The sequence below is a fragment of the Antedon bifida genome, chromosome 7 (genome assembly GCF_963402885.1).
Source record: "Antedon bifida chromosome 7, ecAntBifi1.1, whole genome shotgun sequence".
Lineage (NCBI taxonomy): Eukaryota > Metazoa > Echinodermata > Crinoidea > Comatulida > Antedonidae > Antedon > Antedon bifida.
The window spans coordinates 8,153,291-8,180,446 of NC_136232.1; the positions used below are offsets into that span (position 1 = coordinate 8,153,291).

The 27,156-nt window shown below is 31.5% G+C and overlaps 2 protein-coding genes across 3 annotated transcripts; one reads left to right on the plus strand and one right to left on the minus strand.

The window, feature by feature from the left end:
• Positions 1–1,121: 1,121 nt before the first annotated feature.
• LOC144847766 (TNF receptor-associated factor 6-like) lies at positions 1,122–23,192 on the plus strand. 2 transcript variants are annotated; one of them, XM_078704278.1, is made up of 7 exons: positions 1,122–1,227; positions 5,115–5,387; positions 5,973–6,024; positions 16,027–16,125; positions 17,531–17,692; positions 18,114–18,263; positions 18,955–23,192. In XM_078704278.1, the coding sequence occupies exons 2-7, from the start codon at positions 5,131–5,133 to the stop codon at positions 20,077–20,079; spliced, it is 1,845 nt and encodes a 614-aa protein (XP_078560404.1). In that variant the 5' UTR covers positions 1,122–1,227; positions 5,115–5,130; the 3' UTR covers positions 20,080–23,192. The 2 variants fall into 2 exon arrangements, with proteins under 2 accessions (XP_078560404.1, XP_078560405.1); XM_078704279.1 differs by lacking the exons at positions 1,122–1,227; positions 5,115–5,387; positions 5,973–6,024 and adding an exon at positions 14,013–14,372.
• Positions 23,193–24,657: 1,465 nt separating this feature from the next.
• LOC144849055 (protein lin-7 homolog C-like) lies at positions 24,658–27,153 on the minus strand. Its single transcript, XM_078706025.1, has 5 exons — positions 27,068–27,153; positions 26,741–26,782; positions 26,420–26,568; positions 25,762–25,971; positions 24,658–25,270 (listed from the first exon to the last, which is right to left on the minus strand). The coding sequence occupies exons 1-5, from the start codon at positions 27,105–27,107 to the stop codon at positions 25,109–25,111; spliced, it is 603 nt and encodes a 200-aa protein (XP_078562151.1). The 5' UTR covers positions 27,108–27,153; the 3' UTR covers positions 24,658–25,108.
• Between the last annotated feature and the right edge of the window lie 3 nt (positions 27,154–27,156).

Consider the following 27,156-nt stretch of genomic DNA (forward strand, 5'->3'; position numbering starts at 1 on the left):
AACTGATGATAGGACACGACGTACGTAAAGTATGACGTGGGTGTATCCGTAGGCCTACAATTTGCGTGTATGCACTGACGTTAAAATAGAATTTTTTGTAGCAAAACATCTGGCTACTGCGGGGGTTTCTTGACGCAAAAGATAACACATTAACAGTCGATTCTTTTCACTCACATGCCAACATTTTTTTACCAAACCACGGCAATCAAAAACAATGTTTTAGCTATAGGCCACTAATATAGGCCTACCGAGAAGAGCGCCATATTTGAAGAGGGATTATCAGCACGTGTTTCTCAATTGTTTAAACTTAATCAGAGAGATTGCTGAATCCCTGGCAACCGAGAGGTTTTTATAATAATACAAGAAAGTAACACAAACTGTTTTATAATGTAATATTAACAGGTTGATGGATACGTATGTCAGTAACTAAACCACAAACATGGTTAGGGTGGAAATCAAGGATTATATAAATCCATAGAGATATTTTAATATATCTCTATGTTAAATCCCATCATGTCGTCTGAGGCATGATGTAATCACCTGTTGAAAGGAGAACAGCTCAAATCTTAAGCCAAATTATCATTTAATGTAGCATTATTTCACCCAGTTGGTCCTTTTATAATCCACCGCAAAATGTAAGTGCCAGTGGTGTTCTGGGAAACAACCCGAAATTTCAACAGAGTTTACTTAAGACAATTTGCAGGGTTGGGGAAGAGATATATAGATTTAATAATTTTATTATTATATTTTTGATTAAAATGACTGTTACCAGTTCAATAAAAACCGTTCTTTGAAACAGAAATTGATATTTTTTGTTTTTTTTATAATAGGTCTAAATGTAGCATTTTTGTAATTTAAAAAAATGTATTTTGCCATTTACAGTATTATCATTAAAATATTTAGAAGTAAATAGAAACAATGTGTTTCTCCCCCATCCACCGTTAGTCAGCCAGATAGGCATTATATTTTTGACCGTAAATTGAAGACAGAGGACCAATGCTCTAGTTTTTTTCTCACATTTATTATAGTCAGAGAAAATAACCAGACCCTGGGGGCGCCACCCCTCCGTGTTGTTTTAAGGAAATTAATTGCAAACTAATTTTGCCAAATCGTACACACTAGGCACACTCATGATCCGATCAGACGTGTTTCCAAATTTAAATTAGCTCGTCAATTTTTTAAAGAAATATGATTAGTATATATTTCCTAATATACCAGAAATTTTGCGTAAGTACAGACTATTTTTTATACGCAAATTCAAATTTATTTAGAAGCTAAGCTAGGATGTTTAGTCGCGTGTGTTTTGATGTCGAGTTGGTGTTGGGCGGCTAATTGGCGACTATCGTACTATAATATTACGGGTTGTATGTTCCGGTCGCGGCCTAGCCTTACTAAAATAAATTACGTAATAATATAAAGGAAACTATCATTGTTTTTCTTTTGTGTGTTAATCAGTACTTTATGTGAAACGTGGTTTTGAAAAAAAAAAAATGTTTTAAAGAAAAACCTGGGGAAACCGAAATAGAGATGAAAGTAGGTAGACACCTTTTCAAATTCAAGAATCACAAGGAAATATATAACTTAAAACGGGGCCCTTCCTCCTCACACACATTAACATGTCGATCTTAAAAAATAGAGCATGAACGCTGAGCAAATAAACTGTAATAAAGCTACTGTAATACATCGGTTTTTTTCAGAAAAATATTTTCATATATATTATATAATCACTTTTTACACATTCTTTTTTTTCCACATTCGTTTTATTTTTGTTGGCCTACTTTGTCAAAATTAATCTTGGTGGGAAAAATAAATGGTGATTATTTTCAATCTCAACACACTTGATTAATTGATATATACAATCAGTCATTGACAAGACCTTAGTACTTTCTTCATGGCAGCTTGGCAAATAATAAATGAACTCATAATCTGGGATGTAAAGGGGAATTCCCAACACAATCTAGCCAAGCTACTATGTGACTGTAGGAAGGTCACGCCTTAATGGTTTTCACCGCTTGTGATCGGCAGTATCAGCAGTTGCATTTCTGTATAAATAGCATAAAAGCTTGCTTACTCATAATTCTTAGATGACACTTGGGAGAATTTCTTTGGAGTGATAAGTTGGGATTTTTCCCCTCTTTTTTCCCGAGAAGAATGTGTTGAGACTCATGCTTTTAATGGGCACATGTAAGTAAAAATAGGTCAGAGTTTGTTTTGTTTTACTATCCTTAGATTAGTATAATTAGTACAACAGTTGCACACAGTAGAACTTAATCCACTGTACCCACCTAAAGTATATTGAACTATCTTTCTTACTTAGTACCTTGCTTATCTTAAATCATTTTTTCTTGTCCATTACGCTAATTGTAGATACTGTGTTTGTACTGGCTGGCACACACGCAATTTTGTACAGGCTGTACTTTATTACTATCTTGTCATGTGTGCAGTGGGAAAAGGCATTTAATGTAGCCCTTTTAGCCATATGCTCACACTTTAGTTAAATATTCACACAGTTTACAACAGTGTCTGATTTTTGTCTCTAATAATTTTACAATTAAATTATGAATAATTTATATTTACAATATATATACAGTGTGTATACAGTTAGGTTTTATGGGTTTTTTGTTAGTGTATATTTTTAGCATAGCAATTAGGAATAGATTTATTTTTAGATTATACCTTGTTTGTAAGTATAGAAGATATAATAAAAGCATATTGTAATAGTATTTTCTGCATTATATGATTATCAAAGGAATTTTTGACTTATTTTTTATTTATATTGTGCAAGGAAATGATTTAGAAAAAATTGCTGGTTTTTTTTTTAATAGGTTTATTCCAAAATAGCACAATAAACACAATATACTATTCCATGGCATACTCAGAAATAAATCTATAAAAAAATTGTTATTGTTAGAGCTATCCCATTTAAACATTCATGGAACTGCTCTGGTATTAATACTGCGGTGCTCAAGTCAATTCAATTCAACTTTAATTCAGACAAACTGTCCATACATATAACATATAAATTTATACAAAAAAAATACAAAACATTATGTGACAACCGTCATGGAGTGAGAACCAAGAATCATATGTTGACATATTGTGCCTTTCTCCACCTAAAATACATTTTGGAATCTATTCATATTAACATTTTTATGAAGACTGTCTGAATTTTTTTTTTTTTCGAAATATTAGTATTTGGAGACATTTGTTGAAATCACATGGCAATCAAGGATGTGATTTGATTGGCCAATTGCAGGATGTTTGTTAAGCAGTGGCATTTGTATGGATTAAATTAAAGGTTTTTTTAAGGAAAAAAGATTATTTTAGATTATAGTGATATTTTTGCAATTCCTGGTTGCAATAATAAATGGATCACGTTTACCATTCAGGACACCAGCTGACTCATTTATTTGAATTTATCAAACCTGATAGAAAGACTAAATTGACATATTTAGTTGCACAAAAAAACATTATTATATTTCCAGTCACGTTTTGTTTTTATTTCTTTGCTACTGTAACAATTAAAATCGCTAATTTATGCCATTTCATGTCTACCTGTACCACAAAACTGTTGTGCTTTGTCAACAGTGTAATTCAATCCATTTCACAACCTTATTGAATTTGTTTATTTCTTGTTGTACATGGCGACAGAATTCCACAACAAATGATAACTTCCTTTACAAAGCAAAAATATCCAGAGAATGAATGAATAATAAAATAAAAAATATCATTCATTCAACTATACTCAGGGACTGAGTTGGAAGTTTGACTGTATTGGAAGAATTGACTACAGTGCGGTATAAAATATGTATGAACTGAGTTGGTGAACCTGTATACCAGGATACTACAGTGTTTTTGAGTATATACTTAATAATGCTATTGATAATCATCAGTTTATTTCTAAGTAGCCAAACATTCTAGGCAATTCAACATCCTGGTGCTTTGTATTGTAATAATACAAGAAGTACTGTACAGAAAAAGACGTCTGACATAAAGAACGAAAAATGACTTGCTGAATATCTGTATACACTTACTAATCTGATGTACGGAACTAATTGAAAGCACTTTGGGAATATGAAAATATATCTTTTGTATGAAAAATTCCAATAGTTTTACCACCCTGACTCATAGCAATAAACAATGTTAGCTTATTTGGCAAGTGTGTTTAATAAAATCCACACAATAAATTTGGTAATTTATTTCAATAATAGATTGACTTTGGTAAAATTTTTGGTTTTAAATTTTTATTTAGTATACAGTATAAGTATCCTTCCCTTTTATAGATCAGAATGTATTTTGATATAAAAACAATTTATAGAGCGTGACAGATTTAACAATAATTAGTTATTTTAGACACAATTTATATGAAAATGGTTTATGCACTATGTTTTCCCCAAATGAAATATTTAATAAATTAAATGACTTGGTATAAATATTTGTGATAGTATTTTGATTCATTACACAGTGTCGTCAGTTACGAATATTGCCGTACTACTGTACATTTTTGGCTTAAATCCAAATTTGTATTTATATATTCAACCTTATTTATAGAGGGTGACCCTAAACAGCGTATGCTGACAATCGAGGGGCCCTCATGATGAGTTTCAAGGGGCCCTCATGATTTATATCAAATTTAAAGTACCTAGGGCCCCAATAGGAGTGCTAAACCAGGGGGATGTTTCCCCTGCATTATGCCACTGCTACAAACCGCCTGCCTACAGTAGCTTACTTGGATTTATTGAGCGTGTCAGTTATAATTAAATACTGTAATGATGTTTTTTTTAAATAATTTTTCAGTGGGTGTTATATTGTTCAAAATATAATACTAATCATGATTTTGATGTATTGAACCCGTTTTTCAAAATGCTTTTCCAAACTCCACCTAAAAAATCGTTTTGAACATTTGTTTTTTTGCCATCCATGCTTGAAATGATGCCCAATAGAAGTTATTATTTAAAATCCGGCCATTATATGTTGTATTAACCTTCACCTAATTATAATTTTGATTTATTATCTTGTTATCTAAATTTGCCAGTGATTTTATGATTTGTGGTATAAATTTATTTTTTGGAATGTTTTTTGTTCATAATTTTTCATTTTACTCTTTTACAAAGGTGATTGTTTGCCGGTATGAGTAAAAAATCTGATAAAGAAAGGCTCCTTAGTGAGCCAGTCCGACCTGGTCACCGGCCGCTACGAGCACCGAGCGGACCAGGACCGCCTCATTCCAGTGCATCCATCGATAATCTTGAAGGGTATGATCTCAAGTTTGAGCCGATCTTAAATCAGAAGTATGAGTGTCCAATATGCTTGATGTGTCTGCGTGAGCCATTACAAACCGAGTGTGGACATCGATTTTGTAGCTCATGTATTAGAAAATGGTTAAGGTAATGGAACGCTTTGATTTTGCAATGGCCTGAGACTTTATGTGGAGGTACTATTTGACCTAAGACTGCATGCGTAACGGCTATGAGCACTCACTGGCTAAACCCAGGGGCCCTATGCTTGTGGAGGCACTCTGAGCAGTGCCCAGAGGTAAAACCAGGCATTAAAATATGTCGAAAAGGGCTAAAAATGCCCAAGGCCTCCAGCGTTGGAGAGCCACTTAGGGTTCCTAAATCAGAGGCCTCTGCGTTACACCACTGGACTTATGACGTTATGTGGAGGTACTATTTGCAATGACATAAGACTTATGATGTCATGTGAATGCACTATTTGCATACATATGTTTTGGCTTTTTTGGTTAAGTTGTTGACCAATTCCGTCTAGACATTCTGGGTGTATTGTCGTCGGCAAAAAATTAGAAATTTATTTTACAGAGCTTACAACTTAAACAGAGGATGTAATTCATAATTTGTCCTCAGTTGTTTCAAAAACTAACTCCAAAAAAGTCATAGCTAATATTGCATTCAACCCACGATAATTATGTTGAATTTTGAAATTAAAACAATAATTGTTGATTTTTTTTGTAGGGATACAGGTGAACGATGTCCAATTGATAACACATCACTCACAGAGAGTCAGGTAAGTAACTTTAAATGAAACTATGTTTTTAGTAAAATGTAAAGATGTATTGTCCCCAAAAACATGAACAATTTAGATTAATCAAAAAAGACTTTGAATAGGCCATTTTGTAGTTTTAATCAAAATAATCACTTTTGTAGCAAAAAAAAACTTAAAAAAATTAATGTTTTCGCTTATAAAAAGACAAAATAAACGGTTAAATTCAACCAAAAACCCATTGACTTCCAGTCAATTTGACTACTTTTTCTTCAAATTAAAGTTTTTCAGGTAAACATTTTTTTTTTTTCGATTCAATTTTGGTCAGTGAAGTGAATAACTATTATGTGATATTAAAATGGCATATTCAACAAAAAAATTGTAAAAATATATTTTTAGAGGGAAAATATATGTGAGTTCTTATTCCAAACATTAATTTTCATTTGATTATTTGTTGAAATTGAAGTAACCCACAAAATTATATAACCACTATCCATAGAATTTAGAACCAACATGCAACAATAGATTGGGTTTAAAACAAACATTAACAAGTAATTGAGAAGTTTTCTAGGTACTTTGCAAGTGCCATTTTATTATCTTTTTCCAATAATTTACGCAAGCTTTATTTAATGGTAACAATAAGTAACCCTTTAACAATAAGAATATCTAGGTCAACTAGTTAGAATGCCAGATAGCCCTACAGGTATTATGCTTTGTACATTTTTATTGGAATTTAAGATTATAAACATACTTTCCCACATCAATGTGAAGCGTAGCATTCATAATTGTAATCGGTTTTTCCATTCAATATCGAACAATAAGTGACTTATTTTTAAAGATGTATTGTCTTCCTGAAAAAATTTTTGTTGAATATGCCATTTTAATTTCACCTAATAGTTATCCACTTTGACCAAAAATTGGATCGAAAAAAATAATGTATTTACCTAAAAAACTGTATCGGCTGCCAGCCAATGGGTTTTTGGTTGAATTTAACCATTTATTTTGTCATTTTGTAAGTGAAAACATTAATTTGTTCCGTTTTTTTTTCTACAAATGTGATTAACTTGATTAAAACTACAACATAATGTATTCAAAGTCTGATTTTATTAATCTTCATTTTTCATGTTTTTGGGGGACAATACATCTTTAATGTCTGCAGAATAGGTTTTTTCACTGTAATTCAATATCTAGTTTTCTTCTTTAGACTGATGCTAAGACTTTGTAATCCCAAAGTACTGGGTTCAAATCCTACAGGATTTATTTTCTTATGACACCAACTTTACCTCCCCTGCTAAAGTTCAATCATAGGCTGTTCATTTATAATTCAAATAAATACATATTTTTAGCTTTGGCTGTTGATTTATTGAAGTAGACTAATCTATGTAGGATATTATTAGGGGAAATCCCTTGAAAGACTAATAATAATGTTTTCTATTTTTATTTTATATAAATGCCTTACCTTTTTGTTTATTGATTATAATATTGTAATTGTAATATTATAATATATTGATAATTATTTTGATTAATGATTATAATATTGATAATTATTTTGATTAATGATTATAATATTGATAATTATTTTGATTAATGATTATAATATTAATAATTATTTTGATTAATGATTATAATATATTGATAATTATTTTGATTAATGATTATAATATTAATAATTATTTTTATTAATGATTATAATCTATATATAAATTTACGTAAGGGCAAAATTTGGTAAATCGCGCATTACTTCTAGAATGTTTACTCGATGGTATATAAAGTTGGTTAGAATCTCGGTACTGATTTTAACCACCTGATGTAACCCTGTTTACTAATTAAATTTAGTTAGATAATTAGTTATTGACAATTAAAACAAATTTAGGTTCAACGATTTGCCCCAAATAGGGGTGTTTTCCCGATCGTGGTATACACTGTCTAATGGATGTCCTCATGAAAAATACCTGCACACAATAATACAAAGATACTTCTCATTTTCCTATCTCCTCCTACGATAATTGTTTTTAATAGCTGAAAACCGGTTGAACAGCTCGAGTACAGTATCATAATGTTGAAGACAGGCCGATTTTCTATACTATTTTGATAGATTTAATATAGGTTTATACAAATGTATTGATTTGCAATGAATGGAACATTCCAATCTCTCAGACTCCCAGTTTGTAGGTAAATTTATGAGCCCTTGAAATTTATGGGCCCTTGGAGAATAAAACTTATATATAGTATTGCAATACTTTGACAATATTGTAAATACTGTGCGTATTAACCATTTTTGGTCGCCATTTGAATCGAAATTGTCTTACTGTGAATGTGGTTACTGTTAGATATATAAACAAAATATACAAATAACATTTATTACTGTCACTGTGGGTAGATTACTGACAGTTGCTTCTCAACGTTTGTATTAATTAATAATTATAAAAAATATAAACGTTGTAGTGGTGTATCGTTACATGTACTTTACTATTTCAATCGACTATAACAGCGACAGTTTTATTTTATTGATAGGCCTATAAAACATTTAAAACAATATTTCGTTACTGAGTGGATAGAGAATATATTTAAAAATTGTTTTTCCCATCCTCTTCCCCATCCCTCAACTCTAATGTTATATACAAAACACAAATTGGGTTTGTTTAAATGAGTTCAAATAAAAAATTTGGACTCATTTTTTAAGACAAGGCCTAATTCCCAGGGTGCTAATTTTACATAAATCATCGTGTCTATTTATTCGTTTCTGTAAACGACAATGTACTATAGTCCTGCGTTACGTACATTTGAAATTGCCAGTTTTTTTACGCTGAAATTACTGTGTATTTGAGAACCATCTAGTATTAATAATTATTTTTATTAATGATTATAATATTAACTAGACATGAAACTCGTCACTTTGACGAGTTAGTTATCCGCACCACGACAAACGCCACGTGCACGTCATACGTTGGAATATTGCACACAGATAAAGATTATGGCATTATGACAAGAACTGAAGAATATGATATGCTGTTAGTGCTGAATTCTGTCAATTTTGTGTCATATAGTATATACATGCAAACAGTATAAGCTGTATACATATTACATACAGTGTAGAATAGGTGAAATTACAGGACCCGCCATTTATTCCAATTTTTAACATGGCGACGGTATCAAAATGAAACACTTAGATAGCAATTTCAGAAGGAAATTATCTCAGGAACAACATATTAACGTGTAGAAGAAATTTGAATACGTAAAATATAGATGCGCACCCTTTTAAATGTGATGAACTATTACGCAAAATATGAAAATACGACTTTTTTTATTCAACTGGCCATATGATGACGTCACAACATCCGATTGGCAAAATGTTTACATGAATTCGTATCTACAATCCAATAGCTTCCAGAAAACGTTTTAATCGTGATTATCACATTTTATTCTTACGAGCTATTACAGATTAAAATTTACTGTAAAGATGAAATTAATGACCCACGTAATTAAAATTTTTAGGCATGATGACGTCATAAAAATTAAAATATTTTTATCTCATGCTAAAGAAAGTTGATTGACCTACACAATATATAAATGTAGGAGAAAAAGGAATACAGATAAGCGTGATGCGCTCCATTGAATGTGATGAGCAATAACGAAAGAGACAAAAATCCTATATTTTACATTCGTGTGGCCATACGATGACGTCACAATGTTTTTTTAGCCTTATTGATGCATGATCCGATATCTACAACTCATCAACTTCTAGATTTTGTAATAAAAATAAACGGTTAACGGTTTACTTTAGAAACTATGACTGTTTAAAAAAAGACATAATTTTGATGATTTTTTAAGCTTTTTCATAAAAAACGCGCACGAATTGTCTAATTCAACGTGTTCGTATGGCGTTATTTAAACTGGAAAAGGTCTAAATTGTTTTCAAAATTACTAGGAAAGGCTTGAAAAATATAATTCAAGAGAAAAAAATATGTTTTTAACGCTACGTGCGCACCGCGCGCGTAAAAAATTGCGCGCCCGTGGGAATTTTTGACATGCTCAAAATGACAAGAAACGCGTAAAAAGTTGATTAGAAATTAATTTTGCGCATTTTGAAATTTTAAATGCGCATGCGCGCGTAACTTCTTGTGAAACATGCCATTTTTAATCCGTAGAAAGTTTGCCCCTGATATGACTTAAATTTTGTCAAAGTGTCAATACTAAATGACTTTTGGTTTTTAATCTATGATCAATCATTGAAATTCATAAAATTGCGCGTAAGTCACGTTGCGCAACTATGACGTCATTCAAAAATAGGAGGTGCACAACTTCACGTAAATGCCCATATGTTGTCAAAGTTATGAAATGTTATGTTTACACATTTTAGAGAAACACGACTCACAAAAAGGAAGGAAGGAAAGAAGAATAATACAGAAAAAAAATATTGATCTCATACAATAACAAGGAGTTATCCGCTTGGTATACCAAGCGGATAACTAATAATTATTTTTATTAATGATTATAATATTGATAATTATTTTGATTAATTATTATTATAAAATATAATTAATAAATTATTATATAGCAAATATTGTTGACACTCAACCATAAAGGAATACAAATGTTCTATTTTTATATGCATTTCACTTTTTGGTAATTATTAATTATTATATTGCAATTAATAATAAAAATGAAATATCAGTTTTTTTATTAGCACTAATGGACAAACTCAACCATTGTAAAGATATAAGATTCAATAGATTGTTTTTGCTTACTTACTGTAATGACAAAAGTATTAATATTGTATTTTAAATGTTCATTAATTTTAGTTATTTTTATTTTTATTTCACCTTATTTATAGAGGGTGACCCTAAACAGCGTATGCTGAAAATCAAGGGCCCTCTTGATGAGTTATGATAAGTGTGTGTGACAGTGGCTGTGTGTGTACTCGTACACCGGGGTAACTTCCTACTCTTCCAAAAGATGTACTGGGTTCTTTAAAGTGCACATGAGCCAGATGTGTACACTGGTCCTACAGTTTATAGTCCTTATCCGAGAAGACTCATTCTACCACCAGAACCATGTAGCGAGTGTGAGGCTTGAACCCTTGCCGATACTAATATGGCAGGGTAATACGGTTCCACTGTTTGGCCATTCACTTTTTAAATAGTACTGTAATTATCGCATCACCTTCTTCTTCCCCTTCGCCTTTTTCTCTTCAAGTTGTTTCCATTTCCAGATATTAAAATATTCAGTTTAATTATTAATCCAATAATTATACTACATACTTATCATATTTTATTGCTCAAGAATGAGAATGTAGATATCGCATTGTAAAAATGAAATGTACTGTTGTTGGCACTTAAGTGAATAATTCCACAGCATTTTCATTTTCTCACACATTATGAGATTAGATACAGACACATTGATCTTATAGTTGGTGTATGTTTGGGAAAATCCCTTTATCTTTACCTTTCAATGTAAAAATGTAATGTTACATAGATTACTGTACCTGTGTAGTAAGCATTTGTCTTTCGTTATAGATTTGTAATTAAAATTTAATACAAACATAGAAGTCTTATTTAATACCTCCTTGATACACATAAGTGTTTGATAAATATTGTTACCGTCCAAATTTAAACAAATTATTTGCCCAGAATGTAGAATTATTTAGGGAAAATTGGTTAATAATATTAATAGAAAAGTGATAAATTTATTTTACTTTGAGAATACTATAGGAAATAATATTGTCACCAAAATTTAAACAAATTATTTGCCCAGAATGTGGGATTATTTAGGGTAAAATAGTTAATTGAAAAGTCATATAGTATAAATCATTGAGAATAGGAAATAATATAATATGACCAAACTTTCAACAAATTATTTGCCCAGAATGTGGGATTATTTAGGGGAAAAATGGTTAATAATAGAAAAGTCATAAAGTTAATGTATTTTACATTGAAAATAGGAAATATATTGTGACCACAATTTATAAAAATTATTTCCCAGAATGTGGGATTATTTAGGGGAAAAATGGTTAATAATAGAAAAGTCATAAAGTTAATGTATTTTACATTGAAAATAGGAAATAATATTATGACCACAATTTATAAAAATTATTTGCCCAGAATGTGGGATTATTTAGGGAAAAAATAGTTAATCGAAAAGTCATATAGTTAATGTATTTTACATTAAGAATAGGAAATAATATTGTGACCAGAATTTAAACAAATCTTAATGTCAGTAGGGGGTACTTTAGGGGAAAACCCAAATTTGTAAATAAAGGTATTGAACCTTTGTATATTCATCATATTATGTTAAGTTCTGGTAGTGGTGGTATTATTTGTTGTGTTATTTATGGTTTTACTTCCTACTTTAACAGGAACTGTAAATAAGGATGTATTTGGTGGGGGGTCATCTGGTTGGGGTCAAACCACTAATGAAGGTAATACACTTGAATTAGGCAAGGCAAGGTGGTTTATTTTGGATTGTGGTGGTGATGTTGGAGTCTGGTGGTGAGGTTGGAGTCTGGTGGTGATGTTGGAGTCTGATGGTAATGATATTGGAGTCTGGTGGTGATGATATTGGAGTCTGGTGGTGATGATATTGGAGTCTGGTGGTGATGATATTGGAGTCTGATGATGATATTAGAGTCTGTTGGTGATTTACATGTTCACCCAAGGTCAAACTGGGTTAAAATGGTCATGTAGCAGGATCTTGTATTTCTCAAAATAATTTGTGTCCGCATATTACCATATGCAAGAATTCTGGCACAGGTGGCAATTAGGTACACTAGTGACAATGAGTATTATGCAAATAATATGCAAATAATGAATGTTTATGAGTTGAATGAGTGTTTAATTGTTTTACTTATTTTTGTTATGTATGTTACTAGCTAAATAATTTACATTCTGTTCATTGTACCCATCTACTGTAATCTTATTTTACGGACTTACAGTGTTTGGGAAGTTTATATACATTATCATAATTTCTATGAGACTTCAACACGATCAATAAATACCATACTTAAATTCTGTATTAATCAACACAAATACCGTACAGCTGTCAAGTGGAAATATAAATAATAATAAATATTATAGATAAACTTGTCAAGGGGAAAAATAGAGGAATTTTGATTAGGAAAATTATAAGTGTGAATTCTTTTATCTAGAGCAGTCTTGAAATGATTCAATTAAAAGGAAAACCTTTGAAATGACAGTTTGTAAGGTCAGCTGTGCTGTGAATTGCAATTCAACAATGAAAGGGGAATTTCCCTTTATATCTTTTATTTATCAATTAATTTTGCAAGGATTAAACTGGTTGCCATATCCTGTGGTGTATGTATCCTGTCGCGTGGTACAGGTTACAGGCCAATGTTTCATTTCAATAAATCATTATCACATGTGATAATGATTACAAACTACCTTTGTCAAAAAGACTTTAAAGATTAGTTTATTATAGTGACATCATCTTCTTTCCGAGAAGAATGTCATTTGAGTACTGTATACAGTACTCATTCCAGGGGACACCCTTATTAAGTCCATCATTTTAACAGTATTTTTCATGGCTTATGGCGTTTTTGCAATCTGCATTTTTAATAGTTTTTTAACAGTATTTTAACATAGGCCTATAAATAGTATTTTAACATTGCCCTTTGCATTTTTATGTATTTTTATTTGTTGTTTTAAATTGTCTTAATTATGCCAAGCAAAATGAATTTCAATTTTAAAGTGGGCTAATAACATTTCTTGAATCTTGAACCCTCAAACTTGAACCAAAACACTGCAAGAATGTAGAGAGAAATGCGAGGGAGAAATGTAGGCATGGTTGGGTTTCAAAGAATTAAGGATAAAGGTGATGGGGGTGAGGAAACAAAATGGTATATCAGGTATTTACAGTTTAGTGGTTACTGTACTTAGTTGGGTGCTGTGTTTAAATATAGGTGAAAGGATTAATAATCTTTAACTACTAAATTGTTGGGGTTTTTTGTGTTTATTCTGGGAAACGTTTAATCAATATATCAATATTGCATATTTCCTTTTGTTGAATTTGATTCTACAACTATTGGCCTGGAAGATAAACAGATGGATTTTCCCCCCATAAAAAGTAAATTAAAATCTGTGTGATACATTCTTGTGTATTTGTTTAGTTGACCCTGGATGACACCATTGTTACCTTGCTTTACTTTACATGTGTTTGATTGAAGTATGAACCAGGTTAGCATCAATTTAGGGGATTTCCCCTTTTGGCTTATACTTAATACTTCTGGTTCAGTTCAAATAAATATGTATTTTTTCTGGTATTTTTATTCAATTCATGATTTACAACTACCTGATAAACATCTCTCGTAAACACTTTAGGTGTGTTCCGCAAACTATTTTTATTTTTTACAAAAGCAGGTAAGACTTTATTAATTAGTATAACAAGCAATTAAGTTGGCTATCAACACCTATGCATTGAAGTTACTTACTAGAGTGGCTATATTGGTTATACCTTGTGCACTGTAAGCTGTTTTTATTTAAAATGTTATACCCAGGGGAAGCTACACACGCGACCATTACATGTGTAATATTTTTAAGTGCGAACAGGCCCTCGGGTTCAGTTATATTTAGGAATGAGTGAGGTTGATTATTTAGGGGTCTGATGTCATTAGCGTCTAGAGGTACTATTTTGTGGAGTGTACAGTATGTGTTGCATGTTGTGTGTACAGTAGTAAGACCCATACTTCACCTTGCTTGTAGGTACATGTCACCAAGGTGTACTTATAGTAAACCGAACGCGAAAACATTTTTATTTAAACGTCTTTCTTAGAAACATCGGAAGTGATAGATCGCATGTACACACCTACTCTAATAAAAGTACATTACCTTTTAGAATAGTATAATTATTACACACAACAGAATAGTCAGGTAGGATTCTATGCATATTATTGTTTTAAATAAATATAACAGAAACATTTGATTCCCCCTTATGGTATCCTCAACCCCTTCAATTCCCTTTCCTTAAGCTCTGTCTACACTATCAAACTTTATGTGACAAAAAATGTGATGTGCCCATATATGGACATGATGGTGTGATATCACTACCATATTTGAGCATATCACTACCATATTTGGGCACATCACACTTTTTTTGTCAAACAAGTTTGATAGTGTAGACAGAGCTTAATACAGTACTATCCCATCACCATTTCCTTTTGTTTCACATAAACATTTTAATAGAGATAAATTTATGTATATACCAGTATTTGTAATACCATAAAGTTATGTACACAATCACAAGATCCCTTTATTTAGCAATCTCTCTAGTACAGATAGTCATATGATAACTGAGTAATCTAATCTCTTTAAAAACCATGTCTAAAAATTGTGAAACGTGAATACCGTGGAAACAAACACATGTAACCAATGGATTGTATTTCATAATCATGGTGGTAGTGCTCGAAATCTTCTGATTGGCCAGTTCTATACACATGTGACATACGCTAGTATTTTTATTATTTTACTATAATTAGCTACAGTATGTATATAGTCACATCTTCGAATATAATCCCACCCCATACTTTAGGCTAAATTCAGTCACAAGACTGGTAAATTCTTTTGTTAATGCAATCCACTTATAACCCCATCCCCTAATATTTGGAAAATGTCACTCATACCCAGACACTATTATGAACATATTTATGCAAAATGTTCCTATTTAAACAAATATTATTTACTAGCCGGGCCCCAGGGCATTTTTCAAGTAATGTAGTATCTGGTTATTTTTAATACTCCATGTGTATAGGATGTGTGCCATAATCAACAATATAACGTGCAAACACTCTATCTTATATTATTGATTATATTTACCTTCAAAATTTAACGAAATTGGTTTATTTGAAACCAAATTTTCGTTTATAGTGAAGGACAAAATTACGTTGAACTTACCCAACGTTTCATGCGTTATCATCGCACTTTTTCAAGGTAGTGAGCCACACATATACGATGGTTTGTTAGAAGAAGGAATTGGTTCATATAGGTACGCTAATTATACCAACATTTTATCTTTTAGATGTTTTTGGATGTTTGTGTTAAGCGCGAGATCATGGACCTTAAAGCACATTGTCCTCATCCAGGCTGCCAGGAAATTCTTGAGTTGAGACACATAGAGGTAATAATATGTTTATCTACATAAAAAATAACAAAATAATATAATCTATAATCTACACTATTAAACTATTTTGACAAATCATAAGTGTGATGTGCCCAAATATGGTAGTGATATGACAAAATATAGTAGTGATATGACATCATAATGTCCATATATGGGCACATCACATTTTTCTGTCACATAAAGTTTGATAGTGCAGACAAGTGTTTAAACTATACCACAAGAAAGGTGCCTTCGGAAGTAGGTGATATTTTATAAAAACTCATGTTTGGAATGTAAAGCTCTGTCAACACTACAAACTTTATGTGACAAAATATGGACATGATGATGTCATATCACTACTATATTTGGGCACATCACACTTTTTTGTCACATAAAGTTTGTAGTGTAGACAGAGCTTTAGATCATAATAGCAAAATTGCATAAATATGTGATATAAAATGAAACTACTGTTATTTTTGTATGTATATTATTTAATACAAGGGATAGCTGACACATTGGGTTATAGCATTGAATCTACCCCTGCTCTTGATTTTCTCATTTTATATGTTGTATTGTATGTTATTGTTGTTATGCTAGTCAAAAAGATAAACAAAATGAATATCTACAATAACAAACAGACTATTGAACCAAAAAAATAAATAAAATCAAGCCTTACAATAATTGTACAAAGCACCATATCCTATGTCTACTTAAGGTCTAAAAAGGTCCTAAACTTTCTTGTTATCGAATTATAGCGATATCATGATCCAAGCAATACCATTATCCAGTGTAACAGCAAAGTTTATTTGTTTTGGTAACAATGGAAATTTATTTCATTTGGCTTCAACCCAGCGTTTAACATGAAGCTCACCATCAACATATTATTTATTATTTTATTTCCTGGTGCCTTGGTAGATACACCTATGAAACTATAGAGTTTGAAAATATTAAAAGTTTATCTTTAAATGACATCCTAAATGCACTTGAAGTAATGAAGCATTCTTCAGGCTCGACATTTTATTCTTAAGCCTTGATTTGCCAATTTCTGTAAATACCACTTTTTGTAGAATTATGGAATTTTTTTAAAAATATGATTACTTGCTAGCTAGGTTTGTTATTTGATAAATTGTTTACAACTAGTAAAGATAGTGGATAAAAAAAAAGTAACTTTCTATCTAGCCCCCTTTTTTTTGTAATATAAGACAGATGAATTTAATACAATGTTTTTGTCATATGATGACAAATTCAATTTGAAAAGATCGGGTTACTAATAAAATAATGTTCAATCAGACCCAGCTTTCTATTTGCAAATACGTGTAATATATCAAGTGTAATAGTTTGGTCTGGCAGAAACTTTTTTAGCACAGTTTATTTCTTCTGTACATCTTAACTAATAAAAGTTATTGGTTTTCATTTATTTTAGGTTCACCAAGCCAAATGCCAGTTCTTACCCATTCCTTGTCCAAATATGTGTGGATGTTTGTGTAATTTAGCAGAAATAGAAGATCATCTTGTAGTATCTTGTGAGAAACGACGGATGCCATGTCAGTTTTGCCAATGTATGGTTCAACTTGACAGAATGCCGGTACGAAATATTGTGTATATTCTTTGTTTGCAAATATTTCATACAGTAGTAGAATGCATATAATAAGGGGACACAGCCTTCGGGACCCAACAATGTATTCTCTTACATGGTTGTCTCCTGAATAGAGGTTGGCTATTGTTTTATATGTTCGTTCGTTCCATGATAGGGTTCCCCCTGAATAGGGTTGCAGCAATAGGGGTGGGGGAGGGGGTTCTACTGTGTTTTATATGAAAAATTAACCCCATAATCAAATGGGAAAATATTTGTTTTGTCAAATAACTCATACTCAAACATAAGACTTTAATTGAATTAATTTTTTTTTCTCTCTCTACTGTGTTTTATATGAAAAATTAACCCCCAAAAAACAAATGGGAAAATTCTTCAAACATAAGACTTTAATTGAAATTGTTTTCTCTCTTAGCATCATCATAAAGGATGCCCAAAAGTGAGTGTAAAATGTCCTCATTGTGAAGAGATAATTGTACAAGAGATGCTACAGTCACACATTGACATGCAGTGCTCTAAGGTAGAGGTACCATGCTCATTTACAACAGTGGGCTGCAAAGAGAAGGTCAGTGTGCCCAAATATGGTGGTGATATGCCCAAATATGGTAGTGATATGACATCATCATGTCTATATACGGGCACATCACATTTTTTGTCACATAAACTGTGATAGTGTAGACAAGGCTTTAATCTATACATACTATTAATACAACAATTTCTGCCCCAAAGGGTTTCGGATGGTGTATGGCACCATGTGATTGCCACCATGTATGACAATCTATTAAGATTAACATCAGATTAAGTTCAGCACTTTACTTAATAACAATTTTTAGGCTCTACTACCTCTGTTTCAAAATATTGGATCTACCATTGTTAATCTGATATATTTTCAATTTCATTTATTCATGGTCAAACACAGTAAAATATAGTACATGGTTTTAAATTATTTTTGTTTGTTCAAAAAAATTCACAAAAATATAAAAATGAGTTAAATTTGGTAAAATACATCCTTTAAAATACAAAAAAAAATCCTAATGTAATAAAGTAATAAACAGATCAAAGTGCCAGAAGACAATATTAAAGAAGATTGATTATAAATTAAAAAAAAGGTAAAGAAAACAAGAAAAGGAGTGAGAAATGTTATAATAATAATAATAAGGATATTAATAGAAACGTTTATAAAACCTTTTGCAATGTGTTTGACATCGCGGCTAGAGGCGTATATTTGATTATTCTTCTTCTTTAATCTATTTCAGATGAAAAGGGAGTTGTTAGAAAAACATTTAGAGAAGTGCATTCATCAGCACATGGCACTCCTTACAAATAGTCTGATACGATTTCAGTTTTCAATGTCACAACTGATCACAAACCAACACAGATCAGAGGGTCCTTCACTAGACTTTGCGCCAGATTATAGAGGCCATATGAACGTAACTGGTGAAATGTTCCCACCAGGGTTAAGACCCCATTATGTGCAAGACCATCTGGGGTCCGAGTCGTCTCCAGTACTCAGACCTCCGTTTGTGCACGATCCATCCAATTTACAAAGACCAAGACTTTCACAAGACTCTCATACATCTGGAGTGTCATCCATATCAAGCAGTATGGAAAGTCTGCAAGTACAACAGTCGGAATATAGTCAGCAACCCCGTTGGTATCAGGCGTGGCCGATTTCAAGAGGGGGTAAGACGGAACATCGGCAATCGAAGCAAGACGGACGTAATTCCCCAGAAGTACTCGTACTAAAAGACAGATTAAAGTATCAGGAACAAAAAACTGCCGTGCAAGAACAGAAAATATTTGAACTGCACACTAAGGTTCGAAGTGGAGATCAAAAGCTAGCGGAGAAGGATGAAACCATAGATTCGTTAAAAGATCAACTTAGGAACATAGAAGCACGCAACTGTGCAGGGAAATTTTATTGGAAATTAGAACAATTTAGTAGTCTTTGCGAAGAAGCTAACTTAAAAGGCTCAGATTCAGTGGTAAGGCATAGCCAAGGATTTTATACAAGTTTCCACGGTTATAAACTATGCGTGCGGGTAAATATAAATTTTAAAGATCCGAATAAAGGTTACGTCGCTCTGTTTATTCATTTTATGAAGGGCGAGTTTGACGATTATTTGGAATGGCCATTTGAGGGTAACATAACATTATCTATTGAGGATCAAAACATTGACTATATAAAACGCAAACACATCAGTGAAACATTGATCGCAAAGCCAGGTTTGGCTGCTTTCGACAAACCTGCTAGCAACCGCAATCACAAGGGTTTCGGGTATATGGAGTTTGCGCCGTTAGCGTCGATAGATAACGGAACTTATGTTAGAGATGGAGCAATCGTAATTAAGGTTATTGTATGTCCTACCTCTGAGAAGTAGTTTTTTGATAAAATTGAAACTTATAATCAAATTCCTAACAATTTTTTCAAAGAAAAAAATGTAGAATTTTTTAAAGCCATTATATAAGGAGGCCCTAAAATAGTTTTTTTTTAATTATATTTTATTAAAATAAAAAATCCAGGGGATGTTATGATTAAAGGTAATTTGTATCTGAAGTTTTTATTTTATTGTGTTATATTTCATCTCAACAAAGTTTTTTCACCAAGCTAAAATGTTCTTTTTTTTTTTAATTAAAAAGAAATACATTTCCTCCACCACCAACATTTTATTTTATTGCTTAATATTTTTGTTAATAATTTGTTCAAAACTTTACAAACAGTGATTTGCTGTGTAAACTTGGTCAAAACAATTCCCTTCCCCCGCCAATATCTGATAGTCCTACTACTATATAAATGATAAAGGTATAGTGATTACTAAGACAGTAGTTTATAATACAAAATTATTGCAACTCTACAAATGTTATTGCTTCAAGATTAAAGGAAACTAACTATATTGAACGTTATTGATTGTCCTGATTTTCAACTGCACTTAAAACAAGTAGTTAGAAACAGGAGTACACTGGCTTTTTAAACATGATTATGCAATATAGGGGCCTGCTAATTCCTAGCTGAGTGCAGTCAAATATGAACCTAATTACTGTAACTAGTGGTTTAACTTGACACTAGTTAATAATAAGAGAATTAAGTAATATAAAACATTTTTCTGCCTTTAACTGTAACAAAAAAAAAGAGATAAGAATTCATTAAGCCTGTAAAAACGTATATCTGTATTTAGCAATGTAAAATGTATATAAAACATAAGAATTATGGTAACCAGTTTGTCTCATATTGTTTTGTTGTTTTTTTTAATTAAAAAAAATTAGAAATCGCAAATACAGTGGTTTATATCCATGAAAGTTAACAATACAACTTACTGTTAAAAAAAACAATTTTTTCGGGTTAAAAGTACTTTATTAAATTTATTGCAATACACCACAACCTAAAACATTCTTACAAAATAAGTACTTTTTGATTAAAGATAATCTGGAAAACATTTTTGTTGTTGAATATGCCATTTTAATGTCACATAATAGTTATTTATTTTGACCAAAAATTGGATCAGGAAAAAAAACCAATTTACTTACAAAAAACTGTAATTTAAAGCAAAAAAATAAAACGGAAACCCATTGTCTGTCAAACAATGGGTTTTTTTGTTAAATTTAACCGTTTATTTTGTCTTTTTATAAGTGAAATCATCATTTTTATTCGTTTTTTTTTACGGAATGAATAACTTTAATAAACCTGCAACATGGCATATTCAGGGTCAGATTTTATTCATAAAGAATTTTTTTACCAAATTACATTTAAAAAAATGAAAATTTAGAATTTAGAAACGTTTTCAATTTAATATAAATGCAGTACCTGGTCATTTTGGCAATTCATTTGGTAATTTCACATTGTGTGAGTTTGGAAAGACAAGGGGAATTCCCTATTTGAAAGGTTACACAACTGTGATATATATAGTATAGTATTACACATGATATAGTGTGTTTTGTTTTATGAATATGAATCATATAAATATCTGTAATTCGTTGAATTATGTATTTATGAACATCTTATTTCCTATGGGAAAAAAATTGTTTAGTTCAGTGGACTAAAATGCATTAAACACTTCATGATTTTTATTAGTTGCAATGTTAGCATTATCAAATTTAAATGGAGTGAATTTTGCCAAAACTGATTTGAAAATTGTACCAAATTTTTTTATGTGCAGTTTGGAAAGCATTCTCTTTATTTGGTAAATTTTTCAGTACGAAATTCACTTTATATATTTTATCTAAACATCTAAATATATTTATTGACGGCATAACTTACCGTTTTTGGTAGAATGTAATAACAAATCTCTTCCAGGATAAATTAAGCAATTGTTTTATAAAAAGTGATATATTTAAGTTAATATTAAAACCAAATATGGTCATGTAGGTTGATAAACCAATTATTATAAATAAAAAACCTAGTTTTTGAGTGCTTAATTTATGTATAGGTGCCAACTAGTGACGGACACAATGTGAACTCATTACAATAAATTTACTAGCATGAAGAAAAACTATTGTTGTTTTTCTTATGAGTAAATAATTATCTGTATAGAGCAGAAACCTAATTTCTAAACATTATATTCAATCATTTTTGTTTGTGTTGTCTTCCTCTAAATATTGAATTACATTTATTTATAATTTTGATTATAAATTTCCTTGTTTTGTAAACAGTCAGAACAGGAACCTCTTAAGCACTGTCTACAGTATCAAACTAGTATAATGTGCCCAAATATGGTAGTGATATGCCCTAATATGGTCACATCACATTTTATTGTCACATAAAGTTTGATAGTGTAGACAGAGCATAACTTTTTTACTGGCATACAAATCTTAAGCTAAATACTGAGTGCATTTATTCATACATTTTTTGTTAAATTCTTGGGTTTTTCCCCATAGACATTTGTACATTATAGAAATCCCTTTTAATATATAAACACAAATATTATCTACTTGGTGTATTATACATTCACTGTTCATACACATTAGTATTTAATGTTCTATCTGCCGACATTACAGGGTTACTAATAGCATTTGTTTTACAAAAAGTGTTAATTTACTAGCCGACAGTGAGCAAACGTTTTAAGTGCTAAGTGTTATTTTATCTCACTAAGCCATGCATTTATTAGCAAATCAAAGGGTTTTCCCGTAAGTTTTTTGTGGTTTATATTGCGCTTGATCACAACGGAAATGACAGGTATATCAGCTGATAACATTACAACCCTGGATGTAAAAAAAGACTTTTTAGAGTAGGCAATTGAAATATTCTGTTGATGGTGTAAACATGTTTGTTTACTTATCAACTGATCTTGTATCCATATCTCTTGTTATCATGATTTTTCTCATAGTGAAATTGTACCGCTTAAATGTGTGTTGCAATTTTAAATAAAATACATGCATTTATTTAGTTGGATGCAGCAGGAACACATCAAACAATTGCAATATATTTATGGTTGACTACCAATCAATATTCGCTTTTTTTTCCTTATGTTAACTATCAAATTTTGATGTGGCCACATGCTGTATTTAATTGGCATGATGATATTATATCACTACCTAATTTGGGTACAGCACACCTTTTTTGTCAAACTATATTTGACAGTGTAGACAGAGCTTAAGAACAGTAATTAAATACTGTATTTTAATTTGCCCTGTATCTTGAAATGAAAGTTCCTTGATACATTATCACATATTTGTCACAACTGTATCATAGGAATTATTTAAAGGTTTGGTTTAAGTTATGGTAAAAACGTCTATGGTCACATGTGATGCTGTAGTTAAAAATTTGCCTAGATACCCTGGAAGAATTTGCTAAATTGGCAGTTCCTAAGCACCTTTTTTTTTTTAGAAAATAACAACATGTAATGTTCTCATATTATTTTGCAATATTCATGATAATAAAAAAACAAATCTTTGTTAGGATAGGGAAATCATGTAGACAAAGTGTATTAACAATATGATGGTACTTTCTTCTAGTCTAGACCAATACAATGACATTCTACCAATTTTTCAATGGGCTCTAGAGAGCAATTTCTTCCAAGAAATACTTTACATATATTTAAATTGTGAAATTTAAGAAGGGAATAGGGAACTATTTTGAAATTGCAAATCAGCTTAGACAAACACCACGTAATGCATTCAACTTTTCTCAAGAAATTTATTTCTAAACAACTACATCAATGATAATTTAATTCTACAGTATTTCTACAGATATTAAATCTGAAAATGTTTACTTTTTTATTATAACTTGCACCTGCTAAAACATGTCTAAATACAAATTAAATTTACAGTACATGATACAAGATGCACTAATACTACATGACAACTGTAAAATTCAATGTGATAGAAAAGAAAGATATTAGGTTATATGATATGGTTTGACAGTTTTCCAACAACGGAACTAAAATCAAAAGTGTTGATTGAGTAGTGGAAAAATTACCCTAAAATTCAAAATGTTTTTCGCTATCATAAGCACTGTATTATTGGAAAAATAAGCACTTAAAAAGTTCAACATAAATGTCACACATTTTAACTACTGTTTGGATAGCATGGAAGTATATTTAGCAATAGCATGTCTCTAAAGCTTGGTTCCCACTGGGACGCAACGCAAGGACGTAGACGCAACGCAAGCGTGTTGACCAATGACAAGCGACAGTTTAAATAATACATCGCTTGTGATTGGTAAAATCCCTTACGTTGCGTTACGTCGTTGTGTTGCATCTCCAGTGGGAACCATGCATTATCAACTAAAGTCTGAAACATAAATATTGGGTGGATGTTCCTGATTTTTACAAATCATGGGAACGTCCATGCAATAGAGATGTACATAGCGATTTTGTTGAAATGCTATAACAATTTTTTTAAATAGGGGGAGGGGGCGTGGGAAATTTTTGTTAAAATTAATTTTAATTACTGAAATTCGTTTGCGCAATCGAATGTATTTGTACATATTTTTACTTTTTTTATATATAAAAAGAACACATAAATTACCATATTAATTAATTCAATGTATTTAATTCAACACTTTACTTTCACTAAATTATTACAAATGTATTGTCTTTCTTATCTCATTAATGTAACAATTTAAATTGATCCTAATTGTGATCATACAACATAATAATAGTCTATTTTAAATTGGGAAGTTGTTATTCAGTATCTCCTACTTTTTGCATAAATTAACGTTCAGCTTTTTTTTTTATCTCTCTTTCTAAAGTTCTGTCTACACTATCAAACTAGTTTTACAAAAAAAAGTGTGATGTGCCCATGGTAGTGATATGCTTAAATATGGTAGTGATATGAAATCATCATATCCATATATGGGCACATCACATTTTGTTGTCACATAAAGTTTGATAGTGTAGACAGAGCTTAACTTTCCTTAACATCCTCATTTCGTTTCTTAATATATATCATGGTAAATAATTTTTAATTCTGCATCTACTGGGCGCTGACTTGTCTCCGCCTTGCTTGTCGTTGACGGTCAAATCTCGCTTCCATCTCTTCTAGAACTTTGGGTGTGTATCGGACGACTAATTTCACGTTTCCATGTGCGGATTTCAATAACTCGACAGCTTTTTCATGCTGTTCACCTTCCACAGACTGTTAAAGACAAGAATAATTGTTTATTGTTCTTCAAAATTTGTCTATATTTTGTAAATTTGGGAACTTTGAAACAGCTCTAAAGCTCTGTCTACGCTATCACAACTAGTTTGACAAAAAAAGTGTAATGTGCCCAAGTATGGTAGTGATATGACATCACATCCAGAGATTAAATTTTGGTTGTAGGAGGGTCTCTGGTTTTGTCTATAACCTCATTTATTTAAAGTTTCATTTTTAGATAGATTCAATGAAGCCATGAGTGTTTGTCAAAATAGGAAGAGCTAATTAATTAGGATGTGCTGTTGGTTTCCTTTAAAGGGCATAGTAAAAGGTTGATAAAAAAAGAAAAAAAAGCCTGTAAAAACTTGGCACTTGGATTGCTGAATTTCACATCCAGTACATTTAAATAGAATGGTTTATACTTCAAATTGGTTGATTGATAATAGAGTTTCTTATCCTAGGTAGTAGACAATCCACAACAATCGACTTACCACGCCATTAACGGATAGCAATTGGTCACCTCTTTTAAGGCCACCGTGTCGATCTGCGACACCTCCAGGTATTATGCGTGAAATATAGATAGGAGAGTTCTGTTCTTTACCACCCATTACGTTAAAGCCTAAACCTTCATCTGTCTTTGGTAGTTCAACGACTCTAGGGTGGGCGTGACCCTCGCTGGCAGCGAAGGCAGCCACTGTCGCCTAAATAGAATGGGTAGAAACATAGGAACAATATTAATCTATATTAATCAAGCTGTTTTTTGTTGGAGAATTGTTTTTTAGACAAGGTATGAGCAAGGCAATCTAACAGGAAACTGAGGTTGCATTGGCAAGATAGGAACTCATAACAGTCTTTTGATCTTATGTCTGGCTGCGACAAATACCAACAGTACTGTACTATGTATATGGTTATTGCCGCTCGCAGGGTCTGGTAAGGGGCATGGAACTGATCGTGTCGCAGCCACAGATAAACCTTTTATCTCCGGAACTCAGCATTCTGTTGTTAGATTGCTTTGTTATGGGTACCAAGAATTTATCAAATTGTTGATTTTACTTAATATGTAATTTCTTATTACTGTATATTTGTTCATTGATTCTGGTTTGTGAAAAAAACAATATGCAGCAGGTTGTATGACGTTGATTAGGATACCTTTGCGGTTGCATTGGCTCGGACTTCGGGATTTCCTTGGATGTCGACGGTCTCGTAAACGTGTTCATACACTTCTCGTACAGCATTGAAGAAGTCACTTTCAAGGACTTTCTGTAGAGCAATTAGCTTTTGTGTTGGGACTTCACCGCCTAAAAAAATGATAAATACCATTACTGTTAGTTACGGAACTGATTTAAATACCTGCTGATTATCATATTAGAAAATGTCTCATTATTTAATTAACATTTATAAAGTAAATAACTGATAGGCCTAGATGCTGGTCAGATTTTGTTTTTGAAAAATCAATATATTTTTACTTACTTCTCTGCAAGCCTTTTAGCAGCTCAATAGCTCTTGATACATCTAAAAAACCAAATATGACTCTTACATTATTCTAGGCCAATGCCCCAGCAGGTAGACCAGATTACAGGAAGAATATTAGCCTAGCAAAACTTTTCTTTCAGTGGAGTGCAATTGCGTAATAGAATTGGGACGAGGCCTAGACGTTATGTAAATTGAGATGGCAATATCTACATTAATTTATTAACTTTTTAAAACAATAATATAATCCAGATATAATTTATTAATTATACAACGTCATGAACGTGTATTTAGAAGGTTTTGTTTGAAGTAATCCTTATTATTTACCTCTTTCAAGTGTCAATTCTTGTGTAGTTGCCATTTTCATTATTGACCAATCCCAAAACAAATTGTCTAGCGCCCTCTAAATTAAGTTT